This window comes from Delphinus delphis, chromosome 11, assembly GCF_949987515.2.
Source record: "Delphinus delphis chromosome 11, mDelDel1.2, whole genome shotgun sequence".
NCBI classification, from domain to species: domain Eukaryota; kingdom Metazoa; phylum Chordata; class Mammalia; order Artiodactyla; family Delphinidae; genus Delphinus; species Delphinus delphis.
In genome coordinates this window covers 17,249,556-17,270,535 of record NC_082693.1, presented here as the reverse complement: position 1 = coordinate 17,270,535, position 20,980 = coordinate 17,249,556, and the positions used below count along the sequence as shown (strand labels likewise).

Genomic DNA, 20,980 nt, shown 5'->3' with positions numbered 1-20,980 from the left:
GGTCATTGTATTTTCATTTTCATTTGTTTCTAGGTATTTTTTGATTTCCTTGTTGATTTCTTCAGTGATCTCTTGGTTATTAAGTAGTGTATTGTTTAGCCTCCATGTGTTTGTAATTTTTACAGATTTTTTCCTGTAATTGATATCTAGTCTCATAGCGTTGTGGTCAGAAAAGATACTTGATACGATTTCAGTTGTCTTAAATTTACCAAGGCTTGATTTGTGACCCAAGATATGATCTATCCTGCAGAATGTTCCATGAGCACTTGAGAAGAATGTGTATTTTGTTGTTTTTGGATGGACTGTCCTATAAATATCAATTATCTCCATCTTGTTTAATGTATCATTTAAACCTTGTGTTTCCTTATTCATTTTCATTTTGTATGATCTGTCCATTGGTGCAAGTAGGGTGTTAAAGTCCCCTACTATGATTGTGTTACTGTCAATTTCCCCTTTTATGGCTGTTAGCATTTGCCTTATGTATTGAAGTGCTCCTATTTTGGGTGCATAAATATTTACAATTGTTATATCTTCTTCTTGGATTGATCCCTTGATCATTATGTAGTGTCCTTCTTTGTCTCTTGTAATAGTGTTTATTTTAATGTCTATTTTGTCTGATATGAGAATTGCTACTCCAGCTTTCTTTTGATTTCCATTTGTATGGAATATCTTTTTCCATCCCCTTACTTTCAGTCTGTATGTGTCCCTAGGTCTGAAGTGGGTCTCTTGTAGACAGCATATATACAGGTCTTGTTTTTGTATCCATTCAGCCAGTCTGTGTCTTTTGGTTTGAGCATTTAGTCCATTTACATTTAAGTTAATTATCGATATGTATGTTCCTATTCCCATTTTCTTAATTGTTTTCGGTTTGTTATTGTAGGTTTTTTGTGTCTGTCCCCAGCGGCTAAGGTTTGTTCAGTGGGTTGTGTAGGGTTCCTGGTGGAGGGGAATAGTGCCTGTGTTCTGGTGGATGAGGCTGGATCTTGTCTTTCTGATGGGCAGGTCCACGTCTGGTGTGTGTTTTGGGGTGTCTGTGGCCTTATTATGATTTTAGGCAGCCTCTCTGCTAATGGATGGGGTTGTGTTCCTGTCCTGCTAGTTGTTTGGCATAGGGTGTACAGCACTGTAGCTTGCTGGTCGTTCAGTGAAGCTGGGTCTTGGCGTTGACATGGAGATCTCCTGGAGATTTTCACCGTTTGATATTTCTTAGAGCTGGGAGGTCTCTTGTGGACCAGTGTCCTGAACTTGGCACTCCTACCTCAGAGGCACAGCCCTGACACCTGGCTGGAGCACCAGGATCCTGTCATCCACACAGCTCAGAATAAATGGGAGAAAAAAATAGAAAGAAAGTAGAAGATAAAATAAAATAAAGTAACATAAAATAAAGTTATTTAAATAAAAAATACTTATTAAAAAGTTTTTAAGTCATAAAAAGTAAAAAAAAAAAAAAAGAAAGAAAGAAGAGAGCAACCAAACCAAAAACCAAATACACCAATGATAACAAGTGCTAAAAACCATACTTAAAAAAAAAAAAAAAAAAAAAAACTGGACAGACAGAACCATAGGACAAATGGTAAAATCAAAGCTATAGAGACAAAATCACACACAGAAGCATACACATACACACTCAACAAAATAGAAAAAGAGTTAAATATATATATATATATATCGTTGCTCCCAAGGTCCACCTCCTCAATTTTGGGATGATTCGTTGTCTATTCATGTATTCCACAGATGCAGGTACATCAAGTTGATTGTGGAGCTTTAATCCGCTGCTCCTGATAGCTGCTGGGAGAGATTTCCCTTTCTCTTCTTTGTTCGCACAGCTCCGGGGCTCAGCTTTGGATTTGGCCCCGCCTTTGCGTGTAGGTCGCCTGAGGGCGTCTGTTCTTCGCTCAGACAGGATGGGGTTAAAGGAGCAGCTGCTTCGGGGGCTCTGGCTCACTCAGGCCGGGGGAGGGAGGGGTACGGAGTGTGGGTTGAGCCTGCGGCGGCAGAGGCCAGCGTGCCGTTGTACCAGCCTGAGGCGCTCCGTGCATTCTCCCGGGGGAGTTGTCCCTGGATCCCGGGACCCGGGCAGTGGCGGGCTGCACAGGCTCCCCGGAAGGGGGGTGTGGATAGTGACCTGTGCTTGCACACAGGTTTCTTGCTGGCGGCAGCAGCAGCCTTAGTGTCTCATGCCCGTCTCTGGGGTCCGCACTTTTAGCTGCGGCTTGCGCCCGTCTCTGGAGCTCCTTTAAGCAGCGCTCTTAATCCCCTCTCCTTGCGCACCAGGAAACAAAGAGCGAAGAAAAAGTCTCTTGTCTCTTCGGAAGCTCCAGACTTTTCCCGGACTCCCTCCCTGCTAGCCGTGTTGCACTAAACCCCTTCAGGCTGTGTTCACACGGCCAACCCCAGTCCTCTCCCTGGGATCCGACCTCCGCAGCCCGAGCCTCAGCTCCCAGCCCCGCCCACCCCAGCGGTGAGCAGACAAGCCTCTCCGGCTGGTGAGTGCGGGTCGGCACCGATCCTCTATGCCGGAACCTCTCTGCTTTGTCCTCTGCACCCCTCTCGCTGTGCTCTCCTCCGCGGCCCCGAAGCTTTCCCCCTCTGCCACCGGCAGTCTCCGCCCGCGAAGGGGCTTCTAGTGTGTGGAAACCTTTCCTCCTTCACAGCTCTCTCCCACTGGTGCAGGTCCCGTCCCTATTCTTTTGTCTCTGTTTTTTCTTTTGCCCTACCCAGCTACGTGGGGGAGTTACTTGCCTTTGGGAGGTCTGAGGTCTTCTGCCAGCGTTCGGTAGGCGTTCTGTAGGAGCTGTTCCACATGTAGATATATTTCTGATGTATTTATGAGGAGGAAGGTGATCTCCACTTCTTACTCTTCTGCCATCTTGAAGTTCCACCTTCCAAATTTTGATTCTTATTGAAACCTGGGAACATAAGAATTCAAAAAGGGTTGACTTTGTTCTGTTTGTGAAATAAACTATATTTTTTGAAATAAAACTTTGTTTATTGGTAAGTAAACATTTCAACTGAGCATTCTGAAACAAATTTTATTTGTCATATTTAGCATGTGGCAAAACAGCATGTGTTTCTAAAAAGCATGACTTTTAGGCAACAGAGCTATTGCAAATGTACTCAAATTTAGAAAGAAATACCCTTTTTCGGAAACCACCTTCTATGTTTTGTTTCACGAGATAATCCTGAGACACAATAAAGGATATGAGAACAAAGGGAATAAACTGTCTATCTTGACCTAATTGGGCATGCAGAAAATATTTGAGATTTGTATTCAAAACTTTCCTTCCTTAAATAGGATAATATATTATTTTTGACAGGTGTTCCAAAATTGTAGCTGCATTCAAACACCAGGAAATTCATCTGCAGTTCTTGGGCTATGTGACAAGGGACAGGACTGTTCCATGATGCTCCAGTACTTTTTAATCTTGTCGGTGGTCAGCAGTTTCATCTATTCTTTATCTGCCATCCCTGGATATATGGTTCTCCTGAGGTACAAGAATTATTTTCTTTATTTAGATTTATTTTTGGTTATTTAGTAAGGGAGCTTTTTCTAAGAAAGCCACTTAAGTCCACAGTATCTAAGAACCTGGTGCTCTATATATACCAGTTATTAAGATTTTCCCATTAAGCATTGTTGAATTTTACCAGATTTTAAAGTTAGCAATAAAAATGTTTATCTGTTGGTATTTCCCTCCCTATCTTTCCTACCTTATTTCTTAGAGTTAAATTAGTGAACCTCTCATTGTTTAACACAAGAAGAGACACATTTATATTTTAGGGTAAACCATATGAAATGATCATTTTCCTAGTACAGAGTGGTTGCCTAGCTGTCATTTCTTATAGTTCAACCTATAGGACAGCAGAGTTTAAAGCTGTCGGAAGTCTCAGGTTCACCAATTACTACCCACAGGGCAAAAGGCAGGTCAATTGATCTTTCTGAGCTCCTTTTATCTTTAATTAAAAAATGGATATATAATGAATGCTCAACTGTCTTATAAGGCTACTGTGAGACACAAACATTGAAGGGCTTACTGAAAATAGGAAATAGCAGAGCTAGGATTCAGACTTAGGTTTATTACATGTATTTTTCCAATTACAGCAGCTTCATGCCTTGTAAACAATTCTAAACATGCCTAGTAAGCAAAGTGCATTGTTTTCTCTTTTCTTCATCTTGAAGCAGAGTGAAGTTGATCATAATTCTCAGTTCATAGTTTATCCTAGGTGAGGTAAGGTTTCCCTCTTGTTTTATTTCACTTTATTTTAATTTTTTTCATTCCATTCCCCACTTCCTGTTACCACCAACATCTATATTAATATGATAGACATATGTTCTTAAATACGTATTTTCCTTTGTAAAATATTAAGTTTTTTGTGTATTGTGTTTTATATTCACACAAATAGTGTTGTGCCATAAATTTGTTTTGGTTCAAAAGGCACATGAATACATAAATTCACCAAGTACTGCTAGTACTTATGAGTTATTCTCGTACCATAAATGCATGGGAATTTCTACTTCCTTATAGCCTCACCAACACTTAGAATTATTAAACTTTCTGACTTTGACTCTTCCAATGGGTGTAAAATGGTAGCTCACTGATGTTTTAATATGTGATTTCCTAATTCAATGAGTTTAAGAATTTCTTCAAACTTTTTTCTAGCTATTAATGCTTCTGCTTCAAGATGCTTATTCATTATTTTTGCCCATTTTCATTATAATTCCTATACTTTTCTTGGTGAATTATAGACATTAATGAAATATTGTTTACTTGCTACAATTATCTTTTCCTGGTCTCTCATCTTTCCTTTGAATTTTTTCATAGTATTTTTTATGAAATTAAATCCTAAATTTTGTTGTAGTGAAATCTAACAATTTTCTTGCCTTAGGGTTTGTGTATTGGGGAGTCACATTTCAAAAGGGTTCCCATATTCCTAATTTATAAAAGTATTCCCCTAAATTTTATCCTACCAGCTATACAGCTTTACCTAGTTCTTTAAGTCATCACAAGTCTATCTTTATGTGTGGCTCAAGAGAGAGAGATATTCAGTGTTATTTTTCTCCAAAAAATTAAGTAGCTTTCCCAGCATCATAGCACAAATGAGAGGTCTTTATTCCATTGATTTGTGGTGTCATCTTTATCGTATTTAAAGTTTTTATATAACATGGGCCATTTTCATTCTTATTCTGTTCCACAGTTTATTTGTTCTCATACCAGTGACATTGCATATGTTAATGTCTCATACACTAGCTCTTCCTCACCCACCCAACACTTTCACCTTCACTCTTCCTTTATTCTTTTCTTCCTAAATTGATTTAGCTATCAATGCATGGATCTTTATACTCACATATGAATTTGATTGTATGGATTCTATATATTAATTGGAGAAACTCTGACATCAAATATTTGTGAACATGGAATATTTTTCCATTTATTTAAAATTTCCTTTATAGATACTACACACACACACATATAATATGTATATACACACACAAAATGTCACCATGTACAATTGCAAATATATATGTACCCATATATATCCAAACATACATATATGGACATGTACTTATTTGTAATTTAACATGGTGTTATTTTCTTTTATATTTTCTAGTTGGTTATTGTTGGTTTAGAGGAATGCTGTTGATTTTTTAAAGTTTACTTTTTATCCAGCAACTTTTCTTATTTTTCTAATAACTTGTTGATTTTGTTACATATCAACAAAACCATATGTGCACATATGGAGAGTTTTATCTCTTCACTTCCAAACCTTACACATCTTAGGTTTTAAAACTTTTCTTACAGCATCAGCTTGGACCTCCAAAACTGTGTTAAACTATTTGGTGATAGTGAGTATTCTTGTTCTTTTCTAATTTTAATGGAAACCGTGTAAAATTTTTCCATTAAATATGATGCTTGCTATAGATTTTTAGTATGAGTTTTCATCTAGTTTCTGAGTTTTTAATAATAGAATCAGTATTCAACTATCAATATATTTTTCTTCATCTAGGAAAAAATTTACATATAATCTTCCAACTCAGTACTTTTAGTGTAGTGGAAAAAAGTGATAGGTTTTTTCTACATTGAACTGCTTGCATATCTAAGAAAAACCATACTTAATCACAATATTTTTTTATATATGATTTGATTTAGATAATAATTTATTTAAAATTATTATATCTATGTTGATAAGTAAAACGTACCTTTTATTTTCTATTCTTTTTTGTTTGTTTTTTTTGGAATCTTTCTAGGCCCACAAAATAAATTAATAAATTTTCTATTTTTAAACTTCTGGAACAACTTGCATTAAATATCTGTTTGTTGAAAGTTTTATGAATTCACCTGTAAAACTATTTGTACTTTGGGCTTATTTGGTCAGTGATACTTGGTTATTATTTTCATTTATTTAATGTTAGTGTCTATTCACATTTTCCATATCTGCTTACACCAGTTGTATACTTGTTAGTGTATGGTGTTTATAATATTCTTTTATCATTCTGATATTCTCTGATATATATATCAGAGAATCTATATATATATATATATATATATATATATATATATTTCTTTTTTAAAGAACCAGTTTTTGGCTTTGATAATCTTTATTTCATCTATTTCTGCTCTTTATTTTATTTATTTAAAAATTTTTTTCCTTTTGGGCTTGCTTTATTTTTCTTTATTCAACTATTTGAGTTTAACACTTAGATAATTTGCTCATTTTGATTAATGTAAATAAAATCATACATTTCCTTGCAAGTATTGCTTTAGTTATATCTGAACTAGTATTTTCCATGAAGCTTACTTCTAACTCTTTTGTAATATCTTTTATGTTTGCTCCACCACACAAAAATTTATTTATGTGTTATATAATTTCCATATCTATGAGAAATTTCTGTAGGTATCCTTTATTATTGTTATTTCATTTTCATGTTCAGAGAATATAATCTGACAGATGTGGGGCTTGGGGGGAAATATTGAGGCTTTCTTTGGGGCATAATGCATGTTCAATTTTTGAGTGTTTCATGTGTTTCTGAAAAGAAAGTGTAACTTCTGCATTTTGGATATACAATTTCCATATTTCTTGGATTGAAGTTAATCACTGTGTTATCTAAATTTTGTAGATCTATGCTTGTTTTTGGTCTGCTTAATTCAACAGTTTTTTGAAGATGGATGTTAAAATCTTTTAAAATTGCTGATGTATTTCTTCCTATAATTCTGTCAGTTTTTTAATTTATATATTTGGAGGCTATATTGTAGGATGTAAATGTGTCTTTATCATTATACTTCTATTATTAGCAGCACTTAATTTTCTTCTTTATCTTTTAGTCATTTCTTTCAGGCAATTCTATTTTGTCTCTTATTAAAATTGCAGTACTGGCTTTCTTTTGGTTCACTGCTTCCTGTTACACCTTTTTCCTTCCCTTTCTTTTCAATCTTCAATCTTCTATTTCACTTTATAGACAATATGCTAGATCTGATTTTGTAATTTCAGATTGGTGAGTTTAACCCACTTATATTTATTGTAATTAATGTGATAGGGCTCTTTTGCCACTTTATTTCATATATTCTATTTATTTGACTTTTTGCTTCTGTTTTTGCTTTCCATTGTATTTATTGGATTTTCTTCTGCTGCTTTAAAAGTCAAATCTTTCCAATGGCTAGCCTGATTATTGAAATTCTTAGCTACATTTCTGTTTTACTTATCAATTTCAAAACTTTTCAGTAATAATATCTACTTTCTATTAAGATGAATACTTAATCATGCTCTCATATCTCTTCATATCTTTACTCTCTTCCTCCAGCTCTTGCCAAGATCACATTGTTGGATTTAACACCTGAATTTTTATGGATATACTTATGCTTTTCTCTATTTTTGTGGAATCTTCCTGGATCTCCTACCATGATGGTATAGGGATGCAACATCTATGCTACTCTGCCAGTTTTTAAGAACTATTTTAATTTCTCTCAGCATTTTCCCATAATTTGAATTTTAATTTTTCTTTCTTATTTCTGGATTCTAGAATTAATGTTGTTATCAATGTCAAATAGTGACAGCATTTGGAGAACAGTTTAAACTGTTTACAATTTCTTAGCTATAAGGATTTCATACTTTTGTGAGATTATAAGGTGGTATATTAGAAATAGAGGAGAAAGAAAAATTCTTCAGTGAAATTTAAAGGCCCTATTTTCTGTATTAAATGGTAACTATGGGAGCAAGAGGGTCATGCTAGGTCTCCTGGCTTTTCTTACTTCCTTCTCAGTAAAATCCTTGATGCTGTCTAAATAACCTACTTGTTAGATAGATAATGACCAGATCAACTGTATTTCAGTCTATGACACTGAAGAGTTATTTGAATTGGTAAAATATTTATGCCAAGAAAATGCCAATAATATGATGTTTTTGCTAAAAATGTACTACGTCCTTTTGTGAAGAAAGCTGCTTTCATTTTCTCAGCTTTGAGTTAATCAAAGAAGGGAAGGGAATACAGAGGAACTCTCCAAGTGAATTCTTGGAGCAGGTAGCCATGCTGCTGATGAAGTGAGTGGAGCACAAAAAGTGCCATTGGGGAATTATAGTCTTCATTTCTACTCATAGGAATTTCAGGCAACAGTGAAAACATCAGGGAATTTCTGGAGAGAATGGAGGAATCTATGCCACTCTTGAAAAGATACCAAGTCACTTAAAATATGTTTGCTTTGGATTTTTTTCATCACTTTCCTTTGAAAATTTTTATTCTGGGTTTCTTTTCTCCTTACATTTATTTTTTTAAATTCTTGGCTTTTCTGTATTTTGTTAATAGAAATAATTTAAATACACCTAGGTTGTACTGTTCTTGTTTTAGGCTAAAGTTTTAACCATCAGAATCAAGAAATACTATTCAAGAAGAGGATAGTGGGGTAGAAATCAGCTGATATGAAACATTTTCTTCCTTGATAACTTTATGATAGAAATGAATGAGCAAAAAGTGATGGATAAAATGCCAAGGACCAGAGGTGGGGCTCCTGTGAAGGTTATGAACTGGATAATCAGGCCTTGAATAACCAAGACCTGAGCAGGCAGGAAAATTTTCTAAGGCTCAGTGTGTTACTAGCACACAAAGAGTTCTTTTAAGAAACTGTGGTAGATTTTAAATGTCTACTTTTTAAATTTATGAATTCATTTATTTTTTAGGTGTATCAAGCCTGAAGAGAAGTCTCTTGGTGTGGGATTACATGCATTTTGCACAAGGGTATTAGGTAAAAATAGTTATTTTTCCCAACATCACATCAGACCACTATTAAATACTAAGTAGATGAAACCACTCCCTCAGAGTAACAGTCTAGCAAATATCCCTTCTGCTTGTAAACAGCACTTTGTAATTAGTGTGAGAATGAAGAACAAAAAGAAATAGAGAACTTCTCTTTTTTATTTGAAAAAGACCTATCTGACCTTAATTCTACTTTTCATCAATGCAATTTGAAAAGCAAAGGAACAGGAAATGCTTTGTTAAAGTATAATGTGCATGTGATTGGCCCAAAACATTGCAGAAAAAAAATGTAAAGAATCATTAATTCAGTGTTTTTCTCTACTGATGATTTTTATTTTGCATTTATCCTTCAGATTACTTATTTTTTATAATCTAAAAACTTTACAGTAAAAGTAACTTCCAGTTTCTAAAAGTAAAATTTAAAGCAATAGATGTATATTTTGTTAAACTTTATTTGTTCTACGAATAAAGTTAAAATGTTTCCAAACAAAATATATCTTCTTACCTTGCTAATGGATTCTTCTTTCTCCCTTTTAATTGTAGCTGGAATTCCCGCACCTATATATTTTGGAGCTTTAGTGGACTCCACATGTTTACACTGGGGTACTTTGAAATGTGGTGAGTCAGGGGCATGTAGGATATATGATTCCACCAACTTCAGGTAAAGATAATTTTTTAAATTGCTTTCTAAGCATAGGCAGTGTGTAAAACGGTACCATTCATATCTAACATTTTCTTTGTCAAGGGACTAGATTACTTTTGCCTTTGTTTCCAGAATAGATAGTGGTACTGTATCTCCAATTCTTATTTATATACTAGAATTTTATTTCCTCAGTATTTTCAAAGTACTTGATAAATATAAGCATGGGTGGCTTTCAAAAGCTTGTTCCTTAAATTGGTTGCAATCAATATATTGTTGAAGGTCATGGCTGTACAAAAGCTACCTATCTAAATTATATTACTCTCAAGTATCCCCATTTAATCCTACATCGTTTCAACATCTTACTAGGTTAAATCCTTACTTCCTTTCACTATCCACTTCTGAGCTCTAAAATGGTATTTTTTCTCCCTTATTAAATTTCACTGGCACAATATTCTTCATGTCTCTTAAAGCTTTATTTTTTTTTTAATAACAGACCTGATTTTGAACAAACCTCATATGATAATATTAACCTGTTTTTTAACAAAACTCTTCCATTTTTCTCTTTTTATGTTCACATTCTTTTCCATTTGGAGACCTGGATTTTGTTTAAATTTATATTAATTTCTCCTTATGGGGCGGTAAGAAAACTCATTTTCTAAAAATGATTTAGCATTATTTAAAATAGTCTAAGGTCTTCTCTTGATCAGTAAAAGGATATATGTCAAGAACTGTGAAGAGAGCAGACAGAATGTGATTCATGTTTTCATCAGTTCCCCTTTCCCCTAAAGTTCCACAGGGGTAATATGGAGGTGGGCACAGATACATACTGTGCATGCAATGGGTTTGCATCACAATTGAGGAAAGCCAAGGATCCCTAGTGTAGGTTGGCCCCATCCTGCTGCTTTGATTCCTGTTTATAGTAGCTTTGATTAAATGATATTTCAGACAAAATTATTATATTTGGTACCATCCTCTGTCAGTCAGGTGAATTAGAGTGACCAATGAAGTGTACTCATGAGAAAATTCATCAGAAACTAATACAATGTAGAAACAAGAGTTACATGTTGATAGACAGTTCTTCATGGGTTCCTTGAATTTTGGCATATCTTGTCAGCAGAAGCTTTTGTTCTGAACTATCTTTTCAAAGATGTTTGAACAGTAAGTGACTTTGGAAGATAAAAATGGTCTTTTCCTCTGGAGCAGAGTTTTCTGTCCAGGATGATAAAGGTAACATCCCCCTCTGGGGCAAATGTTGGCAGATTTGCTTGCAACCCATTTAAATGGTAGGGATTTCCTAAACTCAGGATTGCTTAGCTGTGACCCGAACGCAGTGTGTGCACAACATCCACCTGGGTCTCCTGTGTCCCCACTTCGGGACTTGGGGGGTGAAAACTAACCTGAACATGAAGCTTGTGCTGATTGCTGTAAAAAAGTCCTTTGTCTCTGACCAAGGAGGCTTGTACCTTCTGCCAGTTTCCATGCAGCTATGGCAGGCTAACTTGTTAGCTTAAAATCCAGGTAAGATCTAGGACTCTTTTACAATTCTTGAGAACAAAATACTGATTAACTTAAAAATTGGCCAAAAATGTAAGGATGATCACTTACATTTATTACCATCTAATGAAAAGTGGGGAAAGGATTAAGGAAAATTTGATGGAAGTAAGGCATAGGAAAATAAAAACACACAAAGTAATTGAAAATAAAGCCTAAATATACCAGGTTTCACAATAATTGTAAACCAATTGAACTCGCTTCTTAAAAGATAATGCCTTTCATATTGAAGTTTTCCAAATTCCAGCTACATGTTGTTTACAAGAGAGAGCCTAAAAATACAATGCAAAGAAAGGTTGAAGATAAAGGTCAGAAAATGTATACCAGACAAATATTAAATCAAGCTTCTGTGGTTATATTAATGACTGTAAGACAAATTAGAATTTAAAGTGAAAAGAATTAATAGAATTAAAGAAGGGTATTACTTAATAATAAAAAAAGCACTTCACCAAAAATATATAACAATCATGAATCCATATAAATCTGTCAACATAAACTCAAATATATAAAACAAAAATTCACAAAATTACAAGAAGAAATCTACAATTAGGAAAATTTCAACACACTTCTACAACAAGTGAATATAAAATACAGATGAAAAATTAGTGAGAATATAGAAGATTGAACCATCCAATTGGGCAAAAATTATCTATTGGTAGATATATCGTGATTTTTTTTTTTTTTTATTTGCGGTACGTGGGCCTCTCACTGTTGTGGCCTCTCCCGTTGTGGAGCACAGGCTCCGGACGTGCAGGCTCAGCGGCCATGGCTCACGGGCCCAGCCGCTCCACGGCATGTGGGATCTTCCCGGACCGGGGCACGAACCCGTGTCCCCTGCATCGGCAGGTGGACTCTCAAACACTGCGCCACCAGGGAAGCCCTATCATGATTTTTTTTAACCCAACTAACAGCAACCATGGGAAAATAATGCAAACCTCATTGTAAAAGAGATTTAAAAAGAAACCCTTTTGCACGTTATTGCTGTGATTCTAAGGACGGAATAAGATACAGATACACCCAAGAACTAGACCGAGTGATCTACTCCCTCTGTGATTATTCCCAGTATCACTATGAAAAGAACTAGGAAAGGCCTAAGAACCTGGGGGACAGGTAAAAGCAAAGGGAGAATGATCAAATTTGGAGCAGTAAATACAGAGAAATAGAACAGCAAAGAAAACCAAAATAAACAAAGAACAACAACAAAATACTCGAGCTTGTAAACTGAAATGTTAAAATACATGAATAAATCCAACAGTAAGAAAGACAAGCACATAAACTACCAATTGAAACATGACTTGATTCCAGATTAAATTTAATCTAATATAAGAATCTGACAAAGACTTTAAAATAAGTATGTTTAACCAGCTCGATAGATTTAAAAATAATAAATTGATGGCATAATGCCCATTAAAAAATGAATAAGAAATTATGAAAAAATTCTAGCAGAAATAAGAATATCAAAAAGAACTCTTGGAAATATTAGAGATTAAATGGATAGCAGTGAAATAAAAAGAATCCTAAATACATAATAAATTTCAAGTCAACATAAGATAAGAATTGGTGAAATGGAAGAGAGTACAGAAGAATTTATCTAGAATGTAAATCAATGATTTGAACTGATTCAACAAAAATGAACTACATAAGTAATGTTAAAGACCAATTAGCAATTAAAGGATATATCTCAGAAATTTTCTAGAACAGAGAATAGAGGAAATGGCAGAGATAAAAAGAACTAATGGCTTAGAATTCGTTAGAATTTAACAGAGTCATACATTTTCAGATCAAAAGTGCACCTCAAATGCCTAATGGAATAAATTAATAGACATATCAGAGTGAAATTACAAATGCTCAAGATAAAGAAAAAACATGAACACTACCAGGAGAAATAAACATGTGGCTTATAAAGAAATAACAATTAGACCAATAGCAGATAGGTCATCAACAACCATAGATCCTAATATCTTTATGATCCTTACTGCTTTGGGTTTGGGTTGAAACAAAAACACAAACCAGAGAGCAAGAAATAATCAAATGTGACTACGTGTAAAATTTTTAAAAATGTTTGCAACAGAAAACACCATAGACAGTGAAGAATGATAGAACAGAAACTGGAAGCATCTGGAACTCTCATACACTGCTGGCGGTGAATAAAAACTATTGAAAAGAACTTTTGGGCAATATTTACCAAGCTGCATCCTCTAAGATGCTTACACGTATTTTAGAGAAACTCTTGCTCACATGCACAAGGAGACATGGCAACAAAGGTTTGTTGCAGTTTTGTTGATATTTAAAAACATTTGAACAAAAGCGTCCCACAGGAAAATGGATAATAAGCCGTGGTGTGTTTGCTACCGAACTCAGGTTCAGCTGCTAGCCACTCAAAAGCCAATACACTGAGAGGCAGTGTCAGTAGAAAGGAAAGGTGCTTTAGGCAGAAAAGCTGCCAATCTGGGGAGAAGGTGGACTCGTGTCCAGAGACCAACTCCGAAGATTCTGCTTAGCCATGACAGTTTTTAAAGGAAAAAGTGTTGGGGGGGAGGGGGAGGGTGGGAAGAATCTCAGTGAATCATGGAGGCAGGAGATTGTTCTGCATCATTCCCACCGAGTGCAGACTGGCTGACTGTATCTTCGGATGTTATCTTGCCTGAATGATCTGCCTGCAGGATTGCTAAGCGAGCTGTTGGGAGCAGAGAGCTAACCATTCTTTATCTATTTAATTCTTCACTCTTACTTCTTTTTAACTAGGAAAAGAATCAACAGGCTAGGCAAAGCATGGTGTGCGTTAAAGAAAGCGTTAAGTCAGGAGTTAGTTTCAATTGTTTAGTGATTTCATTCCTATAATTAGGGTTTTAAAGTTAGAGGGGGACAGAAATGGGCAAACAGGAAAAGGGCAGAAGAGTTGCTTTCATGTTCATACATCACAGTGTTGTTCAACAGTTAAAAATAAATGATGTAGAACTACATGTATGAGCCTAGTTTTAAAATGGTGGGCTGATAGAAAAACTTTCAAAATAAAAATATAGTATTATGCCAATTATTTAAAATGTAAAAATATATACAATAATTGTATAAATTATGAATGGATACATGCATACTTTGTAAAGCTATAAAAATAAACTAGGAACAAAATCCATAAAATTCAACATAGTGTTACACCTGGGATGGGTTAGAATGTAGTAGGATCACAGGAATTAAATATTTTCTTTTAACCTGGTCTGAAACAAAAATGGCAAAATTTAATCATTTAAAAAACCTGCATGGTGAGTACAAATATGCTTAACTCTTTTTTTCCTGAATTCTTGAAATGTTTCCTAATAAAAGAAAATTTTAGAAGTAGAACATGAATATAAGAAGCAGAAATTAATAAATAGACTACACACCATAGAGGTAACCCCAAAAAAGCTGTGTTTTCTAAAAGATTGAAATATAATAATAACAATAATCTGGAAAGGCAAATAAAGAAAGAGAAGAGGCATAAATAAACACTATTAGGAACTAAAAAGGAAATGTAAGTACAGATACTTGGGAATTTTATACATAATAATTTGGAAACACGTTAAATAGTTTTCTAGATTAATATGTATTATCAAATATTACTATAAATATATAGAAAACATGAATATTTTCATAGCCATTTAAAAAATTTGAATCAGTCAAAAATTCTCATCTTCCAAAGACATCAAGTCCGGAAGCTTTTAAGGCAAGTATTACAAACCTTCAATGAACTGATGATTCCTGCATTATACAAGTTATTCCTAGAAACGGAAAAAGAGGGAAAATTTCCCAATTCATTTTACAAAGCTAGTGCAACCTTGATATTGACATTAGACAAGTTCAGTATAAGGAAAAAAGTATAAGCTGATTTTACTTGTAAATATACATGCAAAAAATTATCAAATTGAATCCAAAAAGATATAAAAACTAACAAATAGAGTTTGTTATAGAATTATAATAATAATCTTGGATATTCTAATTACGTACAGAAAAATGATTTAGTGATATTTTACAAATTCACAACTAAAACTCTGAGCAAACTCAAAAGAGGAGAAAGAAACTTCCTTAACCTGATTAAGATCATCTAAGAAAACACAGGAGTAAATATTATAATTAGTGGTGATTTTTGGAAGCATTCTTATTAAATATTGAAATAAAACTGCTATCCCTGTCAGTATTAAATTTAAGTTGAGGAGTCTATTCAATGTAAAAAGATAAAATAAAAACAGTAACAAAAGATTAGCAAAGAGGGAAATAAATTTCAATCGTCTGGATAAAAAATCCCAAAACTCATTTTAACAAACATTAGAATTCATAAGTGAGTTCATGAGGTTAATTCATAAGGTTGACGTGCAAAACAATTAGCTGCTGCTCTCCTTATGGGAGTAAAATATTAATAATTAACTACATGCAAAACTATAAGTTTTAATATGTTTTAACTTTTTTTGATAGATACATCTACCTTGGATTGCCAGCAGTGCTAAGAGGATCAAGCTATATTCCAGCCTTTTTAATCCTCATTATTTTGAGGAAGTATCGTCTACCAGAGGAAAATGCCTCTTCAGAAACTATGCTTGAGGCCAAGTTTACAGGGAAGGAAAATGAGGGCAAAGAGACGGACCAAAATTCCAAAGTTTTGAATGATGATGAATTGAAAACTAAACTATAATGCTCTGTTATATCATGCTTCGCAGAATTGGAGAACACACTACAACTTAATTGTTTTTAAAATCAATAGAGGTACTTACTGCAGGTAATATTTCCTTGTCTTTAAGAACCTCAACATTTTTCTTTACTCAAGGTAAAAAAATGTTCACTAATGGTATTTCTGAAGGAACAGTGGCATTTGAGATTTTCCTCAGAGGGACATTTATAAACAACCTTCAAAGTAGGATATTAGAAACAGCTTTATTTTTATGTTAACTTGTTAAAACAGCAATTTCTCTTTTCACTCATGCAAAATAAGGGCATATTTCCCAAATCTTTTCCACATGATGCTAAAAATTTCCTATTATGAAAATCTACTTAATTCCATTGAATTTCTGCTTTGATATCAGGATTATTTCAAGACTGAAATTCTTATCTTCTTATGTGAATATTTAAGTATTTTATTCAAATTTATCACTTCATGTGAAAGAAGAGTAAATCTTTTAAATCTATTTTGGAATTGTTCTTTACCTCTTCCTATTCATTCCAGACATGATTCTTTTAAAATAGATTACTCACTAATATGCCATCACTTGATTTCAATTCATTCCCTGCTTTTTGACTCATGTCATATATTTGCTCATTTTGTTCAGAGTACTGACAAACTTAATCAGGTAATTAAAAATCATGTAGCAAAGATTGTTGGATTTTTTTTCAGCAATTCAATGGCAACTGAACTCTCTCTTAAAAACAAATGTCTAAGTCAAAGTGTGAAAGGTCAATATTAGAAAATCACTAGTCCTTTTTTTTCAGTATTTTTTAATTAATTAATTTATTTATTTTTGGTTGCATTGGGTCTTTGTTGCTGTGCATGGGATTTCTCTAGTTGCGTCGAGCAGGGGCTACTCTTGGTTGCGGTGCGCGGGCTTCTCATTGCAGTGGCTTCTCTTGCTGCAGAGCATGGGCTCTAGGTGCGTGGGCTTCAGTAATAGTGGCACGTGGGCTCAGTAGTTATGGCTGGCGGGCTCTAAAGCGCAGGCACAGTAGTTGTGGTGCATGGGCTTAGTTGCTCCGCGGCATGTGGGATCTTCCCGGACCAGGGCTCGAACCCATATCCCTTGCATTGGCAGGCGGATTCTTCCCACCAGGGAAGTCCCGAAAGACACTAGTCCTTAAAGGCTGTTTGTATTGCCAGATGTTATCCAAAAAATCAATTTCCCAGATTCAGGAGGCCTCCTTAGTCTAATGTTTATGTCACCCAACGTGTCCTAAGTTAGAACACAAACACAAATTTTCTTTATGTCCTCTTAGAGAATGAATTGTTTAAAAAGTAGCTTCTGTTATGGAACTGAGGTTAAGAAAATTCAAGATGTACATTTAAAACTAGATCTACCCTTATTATTATTTTGTAGCTTAGGGATACAATAAAAGTATGAAAGGATTTTAGAGACACAAGAGGCTTTATGGGTGATATGGAGTTTCTGGTTCAAGAGAATAGAATGAACAGCCATATTTATCTACTTCTTATTCTCCCTCCCACTGAAAGGACAGTCAATATAGATGCAATGATAGAACTCCCTTAAGGGTGAGGAAGATGTGGAGAGGGAGGATTGGAGAAGTGGTTGTCAATATACTCTGATTATTTATGTGTCATATAAAGGGAATGGGAGTGTCTCCAGGGATAGAACAGGGTGGCAGGAACTGTCATTCAGGATGCACTTAGAAGGAGCCTGGGATGTAGGTAGGAACCTCTGAGTTGAAAGTTCAAAGAATACAAGTTAGACAGAAAATAGACCACAAGCTAGACAGGAAATAGGCCAGTTAACTGAGGGACTGTCTATGTATACTTTGCAGACCAATATGATTTCCTGAGAACTGGATACATCATTTAAGGAGAAAGCAACAGAGAGGACTGGGTAGAACAGGTTTGGGGGGGAAGATTTAAGAGTTCAGTTCTCTGCTCACGAAGTCTGAGACTTCATCAAGACTGTGATTCAAGACAGGAACAGTGTTGACACTGGAGAGAGGAGCTAAAACCATTGGAAGTGAGGAGTTCCAACTCAGGGGACGTGTGGCAGATGAGGGACAGTTCTGTGTTAGGGTCAGATGACATGAAACTTGGAGCTGCTTTATTTGGGAAGGGAGGAAATGGGGAGAATGCTCTGGAAGCTAAAAGAGGAGCAAGAACTCACCCTATATCCAGAGAGTTGTGAGAAAAAGTCAACAGTTACCACATGAGATGCTTTTGGGGGAAGCATTGTCCTCAGGAGAAACCCAGATTTTGGTGAGGCTGCAGCCGTGAAGAGAATGCTGGTTTATGAGTTTGAGAATATGGACAGTTTTGGAGATGAGGGACTCTGAGTTCCAGGGGACAAACTGAAAGGGGGCAGATTTCAAAATTGGAGTCTGAGAGAAAAAGTTGATAAGAGGTATATGGAAATTAGAGAATGAAAATTAGAAGAAGGGGAATGAGAGGTCATCTGGAATTCTGGGACTTTTTAGGTAACTGACATAACGAGGTTAGTCCTGATAGATTTCAAGACAGATAGTGTTGGTGACACTGTGAGTGTCAAAATTAGGAGGGGTCATGACTGGGCTTCCTCATGACCCTTTGTCATGGAGGCAAACTGGAGAATCAAAATCTTACTTGAGTACCTGTGGGTCTTTCTTGACTTCTATTGATGGGTTTAAGTTGATCAGAGAAAGCTGAGTCTTAACTCTGTGCACAGTTCACCCACTTGAATACCCTCAGTGGAGCAGGGTAGGCCCAGAGAGACATGATTTTGCACCCAGTGTCTTGGGCTCACTCTTATCACCTGCTGGGAATGATGGCATTTTAGTCTAGGGTTCTCTCTAGACACTTCTTGGTGGAGGAAAGAAAATCAGAGAAAGTGGGTATTGGAGTGCTCTGTGACCTCTCCTGACCTCTGTTGTTCAAGTCCATGAGGCCTAGGGAAGTCAGTTATTATTCTGAGCATTTGTCCTCCCTCAGGATAGGGTAGAAGTAAAGGCACAGCAGACGGAAGTAGAGGAGAGAAACAGCAGGAAAACCGGTAGTGGGAAGTCTAGGATTGTTCATTGTCTTATTTAATACTGTGAGGAGTCTAGGTTTATGGAATTAGAAATGGTTTAATATATTATTTATAATTCTCAATATAACTGATATTTATGGGAACTTTAAAAATAAGTACATAGAAAAACCACAAAAATTGGGAAAAAACATGAAGGAGGAATTCTTCATATTTTATAGCATGGAGTTAAAATATATTTTAAGCTTAATAAATTTAGATAAAATTGGCAAACACATCTTATCAGAACTGCTGAGAAGTGGTTGTCTGTGTAGCGTTGGAAGCAGGAAGAAAAGCAAAGAACAATGCATTTGCCTTTCCTTTTTGCCCCTTTTGTACTCTGATTTCTTTTCTCTTTTGCATGTAAAATACAATGAAAAAAATTTCATAAAGAATACACATCAGCAAAAACAATAATAATAAAAGAAATAAAATAGGGCATTTTATAGAAAGGGAAGAACTGAGTCCTCCAATTGTGAGATTTTCAAAGGTTCTCCAATGGGTGTTCATTTATTTACTTATTATTTTAGTTTATTTTTTAACATCTTTTATTGGAGTATAATTGCTTTACAATATTGTGTCAGTTGCTGCTGTATCACAAAGTGAATCAGCTATACATATACATATGTCCCCGTATCTCCTCCCTCTTGCATCTCCCTCCCACCCTCCCTATCCCACCCCTCTAGGTGGACACAAAGCACTGAGCTGATCCCCCTGTGCTATGTGGCTGCTTCCCACTAGCTATCTATTTTACATTTGGTAGTGTATATATGTCCATGTCACTCTCTCACTTCGTCCAATGGATGTTTATTGAGCAATTTTTTTCTTGTTTCTGTCCTTTGTTCTAGAGGATATGTGTCTTGGTGTGTGTATGTAAGGAAGGTGGTGATGAACTAAGTTGTAGGCCTTAAAATTCAAGTGGGTGTCATTTTATTAGGGTGAATAAATATATACAGAAAACAATGACAGAATGACAAATAACAGCACAAGGTAATTTCAAACCCTATGGACATATGGTGAGTCACTAAGTAATCAGAGATTTTTGCAAAAACTTCCCATTCTGTTTTTGGGAAACATTGCAGAAGCATGCTAATTGGTAAGGGATTTCTTTCCAAAAGAAGAAGACAAAGCTTTCTAGGAAGACATTTTGCCCTTTTTCCTTTTTCCTTCTGGAACTGAAGATATTAGGCCTCAAGGAGGAGCAAGAAGCCATCTTGCCACCAAGAGGCAAAAGCATAGGGATGAAAGATGATGAAACACGGTGTAGCAGGAAGACAGTGAGAGCCAGGCCACCAGCAGTGGAAGGGCTGAGTTTTGCAGGCTTTTAAGTTTACCAAATGTGAGAGGAAGGCCTATAAAAATTTTCAAAATGATGAATACATAATAAAATTAAAAGTGATAATTTACTTAGAATGAGAACAAAAAATCACAAGTTCCATATGATATGCTTTCAGACATGATCATGATTTCTTTTTTTAAAAAAGCACTACTGCAAACATTAGAGTTAAATGGGATATTTAATTTTAATAAAGCTTTCCTGCTGACGTTGGGAGTGAGAAGGAAATGGCTACTATTGCCATTTCTATTCAACATTATGTCCTAGCCACAGAAATGGGAAGAAAAAGAATTAAAATTTGTAAGGATAAGAAAAGAAACAAAAAATAAAACTATCAGTGACACGTTTGTATTGCAGAAAATCCACAAGTTACTATAGATGAGCTATCAACGTGATTAAGTGAATTTTAAGAAAGTTCACTGGTTACAAGGGCAGTCCACAAAATCAAATGCAGCTGTTCATATATCAATAGCAATTAGGAAATGATATTAGTAAAGCAT

At 35.3% G+C, this 20,980-nt stretch overlaps 1 protein-coding gene across 6 annotated transcripts in view; it reads left to right on the top strand.

Annotated features, from left to right (window-relative positions):
• The window catches only part of SLCO1A2 (solute carrier organic anion transporter family member 1A2), an 80,492-nt gene extending 59,739 nt beyond the window's left edge, over nt 1–20,753 (top strand). For all 6 annotated transcript variants that reach the window (XM_060024406.1, XM_060024405.1, XM_060024402.1 and 3 more), the window contains 4 exons: nt 3,318–3,490; nt 9,166–9,230; nt 9,785–9,902; nt 15,882–20,753. In XM_060024406.1, coding sequence (XP_059880389.1) covers nt 3,318–3,490; nt 9,166–9,230; nt 9,785–9,902; nt 15,882–16,098 — 573 coding nt within the window. In that variant the 3' untranslated portion in view covers nt 16,099–20,753. The remainder of the gene's footprint in view (nt 1–3,317; nt 3,491–9,165; nt 9,231–9,784; nt 9,903–15,881) is intronic.
• Nucleotides 20,754–20,980: the final 227 nt, after the last annotated feature.